The sequence below is a fragment of the Mauremys reevesii genome, linkage group 2 (assembly GCF_016161935.1).
Source record: "Mauremys reevesii isolate NIE-2019 linkage group 2, ASM1616193v1, whole genome shotgun sequence".
NCBI classification, from domain to species: domain Eukaryota; kingdom Metazoa; phylum Chordata; order Testudines; family Geoemydidae; genus Mauremys; species Mauremys reevesii.
This window is the reverse complement of record NC_052624.1, coordinates 250,889,831-250,902,475: the sequence shown is the minus strand read 5'-3', so window position 1 is coordinate 250,902,475 and position 12,645 is coordinate 250,889,831. Positions and strand designations below refer to the sequence as shown.

Sequence of the window (12,645 nt, the reverse complement as noted above, 5' to 3'; positions counted from 1 at the left end):
AGTGCAGAATAGGAGAGCGAGACACAGTAACTAAAGATAACAACATTCCTTATTCTATTAATCTTCCTCATTCAGGGTTAGGGTTTATGTAGACAAGGTGAAAAGTGGTGTTGGAGTGTTATTGCATTCTAACTAGCATGTCTGCTGTGTGTGCACTAGAGTCCAAACCAGGAATCTATGGACCTGATGCTTTAAGAGGGACAGTTTCACAAAGTTGAACAGTTATGAGCCAGATCAATTGGGAAATAATCTAGAAGGAAATTTAGGCTTTAATGCACCCACTTAACTCCCAACCTGCCACAAGAAGGTATCAGAGTGGGAGTTGGGCAGGATTGTACTCTGGCAGTTTGCTTGAACTAGCATGCTAAAAATAGCAGTGTGGCCACAGCAGCACCGCCAGTGGCTCAGGCTAACTGCCAGAATACAACCCCACCCAACCCCCCTGTGTACATACCCGCAGCGACTCAGGCTAACTGCCCCACATGACCATACTGCTATTTTTAGGTGCTAGTTCAAACACAGCTAGCACGTGTATTTCTAGCCATGTTGGGAATTACATCTCCCAGCTGCTGTGTAGAATGGCCACGTGCTAGCCTCTGCTGAAGCCCAACCAGAGTATGAGCCCACAGGGGACTCTAGTTGCTAGTCCATGCTTCTATATCTACACTACTATTGTTACCCATGCTCCCTAGATTGTACCTGAACTAGCTTTGCCTACCCATGCTACAGTGTCACCTTCCGTTGCAGTGTAGACATGCCCTGAGAGTCACACAGACACTCAGGAACTGGTTTCATTTGCAATTGACTTACTGGTTTGGTGGCACTGTTAGTGACACAGGCACTATGTGAAAGGGGGAGCTTAATTCTTGAGTCCCAATGTCTCTGTGCTTTAAGGTATCCCTCTATGCACCTGTCTCAGTTTAATGGCAGTGCACAATAGACCACAGCACAAGTGCCTTTCACACCAGCACTAGTGGAGCTGCATTGGTGCTAGAGCAACAGAGATTGCCCTCAAATCCTCAATGTAGATGCAGTCAATATGTCTTTGATGGGGAAATGAAGTGGCCTCTATTTAAAGCGCTGCTAAGAGTGGTTTGAGTTCAACAATCTGCACGTGTACAGCTGAGAAAGGGGACGGAGGATTTGGCAGCGCATCAGGCGCCTGTGGCGTGTGAACAGGCGGCCGAGTTAAGAGGGGTCCCATGCTCAGGGATGCCCCTGCTCGCGCCCCCATTCCCAGCTCGGATTTTGTTGAGGGGACAGTTGAACGTTTAGGGCCCGGGAACCTACCCCCGACTCTGTCCCCACGTGACTCGGCAGAGGCTCTCCCCTCTCTAGCACCCGAGGGGAGGCCACGCCCCTTAGTCCCCATTATCTCCATGAAAGCCCCGAGCCGAGGGGCGGGATTTTCAGGCCCACCCCCCGCACACCCGGGGCACGCGCAGGAAGCACGTTTCTCCCGTCCCCGCGGGAAGCAAATGTCCCCGGCTCCTCCCGGGAGCGGGAGGCTGCAGCATCCGGGCACCGGGGGCGGTTCTGCGGCTCCGCCCCCTGTTCCTGTGGCGGCCCCGCTCCCGCCCCTGCGTTATGTAAGAGGGCGGCGCCGCCGCCATTGGCCGGCGCGCGGAGGGGGAGAGGCAGCGCGGCGCGCATGCGCAGTTGGGGGGCGCCGACTCCTCCATCCTCCTCTCGGGCAGGCGGCGGCCGCGGCTGCTGCGGGGCCGCACGGAGCCTTCCCCCCCACCCTGCTCGCTAGCGCCTGGGCCGGCCGGGCTCGTCCGGGTAAGCGGGGACCCCGCAGGGCGCTGCCGTAGGCGGGAGCCGGACCCTTCCCCCGGGTATGAGGGGAGAGGGGGCCCGTGGGCGGCGGGCGGGGAGCGCCCCGGCCCCGGCATCTCCTTGGGCCGCGGCCTGAGGTGGGGGCTGGGGTGTTCCCGGTGCGGCGGGAGGCCGGGCTGCGGCGGCGGCGCTTCTCCCGGTAGAGGGAATCCGCATTCACGGTGGCTGGGCGGTGGCGAAACCTGCCGGTGGGGGCGGACTCCGCGCTCCCGGTCCCTGCCTGCCTGGGCCCCGGGGTCAGGGAGCGCGGCCGAGCGCAGCGTTGTCCCTGTGCCCCCGGCTCGTCCCTTGCAGTCCGGTCCGGGGGGGCCGCGCTCACCCGCAGCTTGGAGCCCTGCAGCCGCTGGCTTCTCCCCGGCCCTCCGGGGTCACCCCGAAGGGGTTGAAGTGCTTGTACGCCGCCCTCGGAGCCGGACTGAATTCTCGGTCCCAACCAGGCTGCTGCTGCCTGAGGTTGGTTCTGCTTCATCACAGGGAGTTTGAGCCTAGGGCCCTGGGCGATCTTGCTGGAAACTAAACTGAACATTTTTAACCTATTTGTAGCCTCTGAAAGTATCAGAGGAAGCAGCTGCTGCTGTCTAGTCTCAGAATATGAACGTTCTGCTTCTAGTTTGACTTTCCGGTTTTGGTTACTTGCAATCCTTGTTGTTTTACAAGAAAACAACTTAGTATGAGGTGTATTGCAATACCCTGGGCGTCAATCGAGTTGTGCTATTTAGCATTTGCGCCTTCTAACTTCACTGTGACTGCTCTAATGTTAAACATTTCTAACAAGCTTTTTAAAGTTTCTTTTATGTCCTGTCATGCAAGTCTGTATTAAATCAAGATTTTGGGCCAGTTTGTTAAGTTCTTGAAGGGTGTTTCTTTAAGAAAACAGGAAAGTCATCATAATATATTACTTTAACTCTGAAATATGGAATTGGTTGAGTTGTGGCTGAATGTAATTGTTTTAAGCAAACTCTGGAAGTGACAGTACTGTAGTATTCCAAGAGAGTTAGAAATATTTAGCTTGCCAGTACACTTAATGTTCAAATTCTGCATATTGGAATTACATTGTGTAACTTACAGTATTTTAAACTAAGTCTAGCTGGGCCAAATCTGAAAGCCCAATCTTTTCAAAGAAATGCTTTTTTTTAGTTAACTAGACAAAACAAAAAAACCCAGCTCCATATTTATGGGCATCCTCAATATAATAAGCCACTGTGCTTGTCTAGTGGCCTTTTTAGCAAACTAATATCAAGACACTAAATAAAACATATTGTAACACTTTTTAATTGAGGTGCAACTGTTGTCAGGAGAAATAACTGAGATTACTAAAACCCACTCTGTTTTCCACATCTGGATGTTGTTTAAAGAGAATTTTAGTCTCTCCGTATTTGTTTTAAAACAATCTTTACACTAGTGTAGAGCAGCCTTTAGATGAATGAAGTCTTCTATTAAATTAACTAGGAAATGTAAAGATTTTTACAGTTAACTGAAGGCCCTTGCTTTTGAAACAGGAAGTGCACATTCTTCCGTGTACGCTACATAGACAGTTTGAGGCCCTTGCTGGGATTACTCCTGAGGGAATTCTGTACTAAAACGTGAAAATTACAATATTTTAAAATTCTGCAAATTTTATTTGTCAGTAAATGTGGAGATTCCAGCAAGGCAGTAGGTGGGATAGGCCACTGGCTGCAGGGAGGTGGGAAATTACTCTTCACTTGGCAGTGAGGCTGCAGCCCAGCTCTGACGCAGTACAAGGGCTGGGTCTGTCCCAGAAACACCCTCGGGCCCTGCCCCTCCGCACCAGGTATGGGCAGGCAGGCTCAGTCCCGTAGGTTCCAAGTGTGGAGGGACTTGATCTGGGGTGAGAAGGTTCTGGGTGGGGAAATCTGCATGTGGGCAGCTCACTGGGGGGTGCAGTGCAGGGGTGACTGGATTCACAGGGGCTTGTTGGGGTGGGGTTCTGGGTGCAGGAGCAATGGGACTCAGCAGTGGGGTCCTGTTGAAGGTAGTTGGGGATCAGCAGGAGGGGGTCTCGGGGCTGGGTAAGATGGAGATCTGGGTGCAGGAGGGGGTGGTCTGAGTGTAGGGGGTGTGAGGCTCATCGGGGTGGGGGTTTGAGTGCAGTGGGTGGGGCTCAGCAGAGATTGGTCTAGGTGCAGGGGGGTAGGGATCCAAGTGCAAGGAGATGGGGTTTGGTGGGGGTCTGCTTGCAGGGGGGCTCTGGATGAAGGGGGTAAGGCTCAGTGAGGTGTGGGTTCGGATGTAGGGATATTGGAGGAGGATTGGGAGTACAAGGGGGTGAGGCTTGGTGGGGCAGGGCTCTCTGGGTGGTCCAGGTGCAGGAGCAGGTGAGGTTCAGCGGGTGGTGGTCTGGATGCTGAGGAGGTGAGGCTCAGCAGGGGGAACCTTAGGGGGTAGGACATGGGGGAGGGGGTTCCGGTGCCAGAGGTTGTGGGTGTGTGGGAGGATGCAGCGGGTGAGGCACAGGGGTAGTGTGGGTCTGGGTACAGGGGGCTCTGGATACATTAGGGGGTTTGGCAGATGGGCGAGCAGGAAGCAGGGGAAGGGCAGCGTGGAGCTTCCTGCAGCTATGGGAAGGTTTCTGGGGGTGGGTCTGACCTGGCTCCGGCCACTCCTTGCAGGCAAAGAGGAAATCCAGTCCTTGCCCAGTCAGGATTAGCAGCTGAGCCTGGCACAGGGAAGGAGCCACTGGCCAGGGCATCCCTAGCTCTTCTCTCTCTCTCTCTCTCTCCTCTTCCCCCCCCCCCCCCTCCAAACAGAGTGGTGATTTACTTCACTGCTGGCTGCTCTGGGCACCCAAAGCGACACACCCACCATTCTGGGGATGGGTGCATGGCTGCTTTTGCGGCTTCCGTTTGCTTCCCTGTCAAAATCTTTTTTCTGCAGGGAAGCAAAGAAATCTGCAGGGGGCATGAATTCTGTGTGCGTGCACTGGCACAGAATTCCCCCAGGAGTATAGCATGTATCAGTGTAATGACAGTTTCAGTTGAAACCATTAATAGTGAAATTGTGACAGGTCTTTCTAACATCCTGAAAACTCATTACTAATATAGTGTTTGTTTATTTAATGCGATAAAATCACTATAGCTTTTCTTTAAATAGTTTTGGTACAGAAATAGTTAAAACTGGCTCCTTAGATTCTTTTAAACAAAAATCTATTTCATGGAAGTTGTTGAACATAAGAAATCTATTGCATTTCTGTATCTTCTTTCTAAGAAAACTTGCATGGAATTTTCACTTCATGCTTTTTTCTCACCTTGTGACTTCATAATCCTCTTTTACAGTTGGTAGCTATAGAATTACATGGACTGTAAAAACTTTGGGGCAGGGACTGTCTTTTTATATTCATGTAGTGACTAGCACTGTGGGACTGGGTTTCCAGGTACTTCTGCAATACAAATAAACATCAGTTTAAAAAAAAATACTTTAAATGAGGAATTGGCAGGTAGAGTAGAAATTTGGAAGCAAGTTTTCCATGAAATACCTGCTCCACTATATAGACTGTCCATTTATCCTATTCCCATGTCTGACATCCTTTCCCTGATGGTGGATGACTTCAGTCCCTGAGGGCAGCTCCTATCTCCTCTTCTTGTCATTCTATACCAGGGGGTAGGCAACCTATGGCATGTGTGCTGAAGGCCGCATGCAAGCTGATTTTCAGTGGCACTCACACTGCCTGGGTCCTGGGACACTGGTCCGGGGGACTCTGCATTTTAATTTACTTTTAAATGAAGCTTCTTAAACATTTTAAAAGCCTTATTTACTTTACATACAACAATAATTGTTATATATTATAGACTTTTATAGAAAGACACCTTCTAAAAACATTAAAATGTATTACTGGCACGCGAAACCTTAAATTAGAGTGAATAAATGAAGACTCGGCACAGCACTTCTGAAAGGTTGTCGACCCCTGTTCTATACGTAGTAGTGGCTTTTGATGGAGGCAGCTAGCCTGGCTCCATTGGATCTGATTTTATAGTTCTGTGCTCCAGCTTGCATTAGGGAGAGGCAGCACCGTGTTACTTTGCTTTACACAGACCCCTAGCAAGTGCTCCATAGAAACCAGTGATCCATGGACAACAGTTCAATAATCACTGTCTTGACACCTATGGCCCAATTCAGGTTTCATCTGGAAATGTTTAGGGCTTTATTACTTAGAAAATCAATTGATTAAACCAAAGTGAGATCTTTAAACCTGAATTTATTTACCTGAGCTGGAATTAGAAAATAAGTGCATATAAAGGGAAACTAATTGGTTTTACTGTTTATCCACTGAAAATACCTCTCTAAAAGATGGGCTTTGAAGTGTCATTTAGGAGGAAGCTTTAGCATGGAACCTACTAACCACTTTTCATATAAAAAAAGTACTCTAAGTACAGAGGTATTTTACACAAGGAACCTGAACAGAGATGTCCATGTGTCTGCCTCATGTGAATTGAGTAGGCCATATGGAGAGAGCATATGACTCTTTGCTCATAAGGATACCTTCTGAGTCGGTAGCCAAAACAGTCTTTCTCACTTAGACTAAACATCCTTCTTTGTTTGTAGATATGGCTCGTGGACAGCAGAAGATTCAGTCGCAGCAGAAAAATGCCAAAAAGCAAGCTGGACAGAAAAAGAAACAAGGACATGATCAGAAGGCTGCAGCCAAGGCTGCTTTAATATATACCTGCACTGTTTGTAGGGTAAGGGGGAGCAGAAGACAAAGCATTACAGTGGGCAACTCTTCCAGTCTAGAGTAGGACTTTTATAGGAAGAAGTTGTGGAAACCACAAAGTAAATACTTCTGTGGTAATGCACCTCTACGCGGATATAACGCAGGTTCACATACAACATGGTAAAGCTCTGACATGCCGCTCTGAGCAGCATGTTAAGGGTGCCGGGCCAGGCTGGGGCCGAGGGGTTCAATAAGGGGCATAGGGTCTTGGGGGTGGTCAGGGGCTCCCCCCAGAGTCTGGGGGGCAGGAGCTGTGGGAGGGCACTTTTGGGGGCCCTGCAGTCCCAGAGTGGCCCGGGAAATTAGGGGTGGGCTGAGAGCAGCCCGCTCCGTTTCCCTCACCCTGGCCCCAGCCGTGTTGCTTGGGGGAAGGGATCCCCCTGCACTCACCAGCAGTGGCGGAAGCAGAGCAGCCTGGCCCCAGCCCGCTCCACTCTGCCAGCTCCCAGCCACAGTGCTCCGCTTCCCGCCGCAGGTGAGTACGGGGGGCGTCCTTTCCCAGCCTCCCCGCACTCACCTGCGGTGGGAAGCAGAGCACCGCAGCTGGGAGGTGGCAGAGTGGAGCGGGCTGGGGCTGCATCGCTCCACTTCCTGCCGCAGGTGAGTGCGGAGAATGTTCTTTCCCTAACTTCCCCGCACTCACCGGTGGCGAGAAGCAGAGCAGCTCAGCCCCAGCCAGCTCCCAGCAGTAGTGCTCCGCTTCCCGCCGCAGGTGAGTGCGGGGGGTGGGGCATCCTTTCCCCAATGGCGGGAAGCGGAGCGCCGCGGCTGGGAGCTGGCGGAGTGGAGTGGATAGGCTAGGCTGCTCCGCTTCCCGCCGCTGCTGGTGAGTGCCTGTCTGGAGGGGTGGATAGGGGTCGGAGCAGTCAAGGGACTGGGGGGTTGGGTAGGAGTGGGTCCTGGGGGTGATTAGGAATGGGGGTCTCTGGAGGGGTTGGTCAGGGAACAAGGAACGGGTGGGGCAAAGCAAGTTAGATTATAACGTGGTCTCACCTATAATGCGGTGAGATTTTTTTGTCTCCCGAGGACCGCGTTATATCGGGGTAGAGGTGTAGTGGGTTAACTGGCTAGTTGCTCCAGGCATATTTGTAGTTTATGTGCATATAATATGAAACCCTATTACTTTGTTGGGCTGTATAACCTTAGCTACATAGATAACTTAGAAAGAGGGAAGGTAGCTTCCTGTGATTACATGTAAAAGATCAGCACCTTGTAGACCAGTGGTTCCAGACTGCTTAATTGCAAGTTTTCATGTTTTCAGTTGGTATGCAGTACAAGGCTTCTCTAGAGGTCTGAGACCACTTTTCATTTAAAGATGAAGTAAAATACACAGCAGAAAAGATGCTCCTGACTCACCATCATTGATGGCTGATACTGTTGAGCATGATGCTAAGAGCTGTAGCCAGGGTTTAATAAATAGTTACGTATTTCTGCCAGAATAGTTTGTCTTGACAAGAGAACAGAAATTTACGCACCTAATCAGATTCTGACTTTCCTCCTGACTGACTCTCCTGAATCCTGCCTTTCCTCTTATAGAGTGCATTCATTTAAAGGGCCAGCCCTAGAACAGACCTGTCACTTGTAATAAACTGTAATGGAAAGCTTCCCAATGAAGGACTGCTCACTCAGATGCATGCACCCCCCATTCTTTTCTGCAAAATATGCCAGCTTTCCTACTAATGCAGTCAGAAGTTGCAGTCTACACATTTCTAGAAACAATCGGTTAAGAGACTACAAACAACTCTTTGGGCCTCAGTGTACCAGTGAAGCCATAAAAAATGAATTGGCTTCATAGTTCTATACAAGATAGATATTTATCCTTTGGCTGAGGTTTTGAAGGGAGTAGGCTTCTCACATAATTTATTTGTAAAATCCTAGATTAAATAAACTTGATGTCTGCAAGGAGATTTCTAATAAAAATGAGCACATCTTTCAGTGCATTCTTGACAGGTGGCATAAAACAAGTATGTGATGATATGCTGAAAACAGGAGTTAAAAATCAGGATTGTAGTTAATATAGAGCCAGAGATTCTCTAAAACTAGCATAGTAATGCACAATAGCATCTTGATAGCCTGTCTGCTGGAAGTACTGTGGCACTAAGCTTGGTAATTATATACATATGTTGCATTCATAAATAAAATAAGTCAAGCCCTGTGTTGACCTTGGTGAAGAAAATTTAAGGTTTGAAATGGGGAGAACAGTGCAGTGTAAAGATTTTACCTAACACTCTTCTGCCATGCATAAAGATAATTTTGTTTTTTAATCAGACACAAATGCCGGACCCCAAGACCTTCAAACAGCACTTTGAGAGCAAGCACCCTAAGACTCCGCTTCCTCCAGAATTGGCTGATGTTCAGGCATAAAGTTGTTTACAGGTCATTACATATACTTTTTTAAAACTAAATCTGAGTTGTACTGTTTATCATCATAGCCAGTGAGCAAGGCTAATTCACTATCTGAGAATTACTTCATTTTCTCCGAAGTTAGTTAGCTTGACACTAAAAACACATCCTCAGATCACTAGTAATGATGAAGTTGCTTCTCATGCTTACTGCAGCAGCAGGAGGCCTGGTCCTTGCTTGGATCACTGATACTAGCTTAAAGGGAAAAAATATAATGCTAGGTGAGAGGCTTGCCCATGCGGTTGATACAAACTAATGAATGTGAGTATTCAGGTGTTTGAAAAAAGTATTTATAATAAAATTTATGCTTTAATCTAAAGGATACTTTATTTCCTTCTTGCCATACAAGACTTAATGAAGTTAGAGCTGTTGAGCACATGACCAAATGTTTAGGCTTTGTTACACAACATAAAAAAAATATACTGTTTGGCTTGGGTAGAGAAAGTATTTATGTAGATACTAATCTTTTGAGAACACTTGCAGGGTAGCTAAACCATTGCCCCCAAAAAACCTATAATCAAACACCCTTTGGTTCATAGTTAGTTCAGTATCACTTCTCATTGATTGGAAGCTAAGCAGTAGTTAGAGCAGTGTTGGGCAACAGTTCAGTTTAACTGAATTCTTGTGTTTTTTTTTAATAGGTGAATTCATGGCACCTATTGACTCGTCTACAGTCAGACCTTACATAACAAAACTGCAGCTGCTTTTCTAACAAACTGTTGATCAGCAAAAATGAAGGGGTTACAGAAACATTCATATTTTTATGCTGTTCCCTCTTGAGCTTCATGCAAAGACGATTCTGTGTAAATGTACAGTTGTGCCCTATTTGGAAATCCTGAAAACCAGTCCATACTTGTCATAAACATTTTTTACAATTGTAATTATACTGATGTTCATATTGTGTAAAATAACTCATTTAATAAAGTAGTATTTTGATTTTTACAATATCACAGGTTAAATGCTTGTAGAAGTTCTGTTTCAACTTTCCACATTATCTGCCTTATAAAATCCTAATGAGGACGAAGTGGAATTCTCTCCATCCTGCCAGAAACGTGAGCAGTTTCATTCCACTGAAAGTTAATGTGCATTAGAATAAGCTGAGCTAAAGCTAACCTAAGAGGGAAACTGCTTATGTTTACCTTCCAATGTTCTGCCTGCTTGAGCTCGGTTACTAAAATTTAATTTCTTGACTCAAGAGGTATAGCCAACTTCTAAGAAGCTGCATAAGAATTATGGGACTTCCTCCTTTTTTTTGTTCTGTTTATTAGGGAGTGTGGGTACTACAAGCCATTTAGAACAGGTCTCCTTTGCTGTAAGGGAACTTGTTCCTTCTATTCATGCACTGGCGAGACTCTTGTTAGACAAGTGAACCTTAATGTTTAGTACATGGCTGGCAAAGCTGAGACACAATAGAGTTTAATATTTCTGGACATGCTTATCTGAATAATGTTCACAAATGCTATATCAACTTAAAGTAACTGTGCTCTTCATTGTAAAATTCAGTTGGAAAGATTGTAAATGCACATAAGCAGTGAACCACGCGTTTCACCCCCGCCCTCCAAAGTCTCTGGCTATCTTAGTAGCAACTTTTTTCAAGAAGTGTGCAAAGTAATCAAACTCTAATGATCTAATTATTTGACAATTAACTTTAAAATAAGCCTTTTGGAAAGCACACAAGCCAAATGACTGACTAGCTACATCACTTCCAGTTAAACTTAAATCAGTCCTGACTTGCCAACATTACCAGGGAAAATTTTAAGCTTTACCTGAAACCCCTAGATGAGAGCACTTGAGGACAGATTTAACCTTCATAAAGTGTATCATGGACTTGATTCTAATCTCAGAGTACAAAAGTGGGTGGGTGGGGGGCGCGGGGGGAATCTAAAACTGATGTATTTGAATTGTGCTGGAAGGTCTGCAGTATACAGTAGTAGCCATCCTAAATATATTTGAGGTAGTACTGCCAAAGAACAGACCTTCTGAAATTGGTTAGACAGAGGGGAAATGTTATGAATTGCTGAGAAACTGGTTACAACAAACTGCAGCCACAATAACTAATCTTATTTCTGACAGACCAAGTAACCATTGGTACATGTTGAACACATTCTTTGATTTTAATGAAATTCACGTGAAATAAGTGGTATTTTTGGTGTATCAAGTCAAATACAGCCTCTTTCTATGTCCACTTACTTTCCCTTTTTAATGAATTACTTGTGTCAGGCTAGCCTCCCACCCTCCTTACTGTGATATTAAGTTGTATCTCTTTGTAAATGTTCACTTTGGCCTAAAGTTTCGTTGTAATATACCCACTCTGACATAATCTGTATACCACTGAACTTTTATAGATACCCTGTTTGTTTGCTGAAAATAATCCAGTACTGCACTAGTACTGACATTAGAATGTAGCTCTTCATTTTTTCTTAATGTTAGAAGTTAGCCTGACTCCCACAAGACAAGAAATCTGCCTTTCAACTTGTTGCTGAGGGGTACCTAAATGTTCTCATACTGTAATTTCATCAAAAAATAAGATGAGTATACCCTGAACAAAATGTTCCTTACATTGACTGATATTTGGTAGTCTGGTTTTTCTCAGGAGAAGGTTCTGGGATGCATCTTTTACCCCAAAAAAAAGCCCTAAGCTGAAACACATGTTTTTATTGCTTTAATTTACAGATTGTGTAGCAAATGTAGTTAATGAGCAAATAAGGTGGCTGGAAAGTGGCATCATACTGGTAGGACAAATTAAACTACTTAAGAATTTTGTTGCATTTTGAAAACTATATGATAACTACATAACCATCGGTTGATACTGGTAAAGGCCAGGGTGATCTTCAGTTTTATACATTGATAAACTCCCTATTTACAGCTGTTGCAATCTGAAATACTGTAACATTTTCTCATAAATTGAACCCAAAAGTATGGGGAGAATGCAGGACTAGTGGGGGAATTATCCTCATTTAGTATTGTCTGCAAATACTCAATGTATGGATTTAAAGAGTTGTGTGTGGGGTAAGGAATAGGGGAGTTTCGTCTCCTCACTTCTAACTTTGTGGATGGCACCCTGTTAACTCTGGCTAAAAAGACACAATTGTTCATTGTACTGTGTCTGATTAAAGAGCAAGTTAAAAAACCTAAAGTGTAAAATGTGATATTTCCTGCCTTTTAAAAGCAAGTATTCCTGTATTTTTATTAAATTAATTTATGCTGGCTCTAAATCTTGAAGCTATCAGCTACAAAAGGTAGCTGTGGCAGGGCAAACTTCCCACCTTCATCCTGCAAGGCTGACTGACTTCTATGCAGGGACTGCTTTCTCCCCTTTAGAGGCCTACCACTGAGGATGTGGAAGAATCTCTCTGCAACAAAAGAAATCAAGGACAGTTCATATGTAACCTTAACAAAGCAGTACTTGTGTTTTGTGCAGTGTTCTGGCAATCTCTTTGGAGACTTCCCCATCTCTTAATTCTCCCGTGAAGCAGAGTGCTCTTCACTGCAAGATTGACCAAGAGCGTTAGTTATATTTGAAAGTTACATAGTGATGAAGATCTGGGTTCCTCCAAATTTTACTTTTGTTGAAACAATACAATATCACTAAAATTATGTAATAGAATCTACAAATCTTATTTAAACATGAGTCAAGTTCTAATGCAGATCTAAAAAATGTAGCATAGTGAAGA

General features: G+C 45.8%; 1 protein-coding gene across 2 annotated transcripts; it reads left to right on the top strand.

The window, feature by feature from the left end:
* The first annotated feature begins 1,515 nt into the window (after positions 1-1,515).
* ZNF706 (zinc finger protein 706) lies at positions 1,516-12,102 on the top strand. 2 transcript variants are annotated; one of them, XM_039524747.1, is made up of 4 exons: positions 1,516-1,782; positions 6,400-6,536; positions 8,837-8,944; positions 9,613-12,102. In XM_039524747.1, exons 2-3 carry the CDS (start codon positions 6,402-6,404, stop codon positions 8,930-8,932), a joined length of 231 nt encoding a protein of 76 aa, XP_039380681.1. In that variant the 5' UTR covers positions 1,516-1,782; positions 6,400-6,401; the 3' UTR covers positions 8,933-8,944; positions 9,613-12,102. The 2 variants fall into 2 exon arrangements, with proteins under 2 accessions (XP_039380681.1, XP_039380682.1); XM_039524748.1 differs by having other exon boundaries at positions 1,721-1,838.
* Positions 12,103-12,645: the final 543 nt, after the last annotated feature.

Bases quoted from the DNA above. Each gene is read 5' to 3' on its own strand.
- ZNF706 (XM_039524747.1), top strand. From the start codon at position 6,402: ATGGCTCGTGGACAGCAGAAGATTCAGTCGCAGCAGAAAAATGCCAAA. The intron at 6,537-8,836 runs GTAAGGGGGAGC...TTTTTTAATCAG, and splicing joins ATACCTGCACTGTTTGTAGG to ACACAAATGCCGGACCCCAA.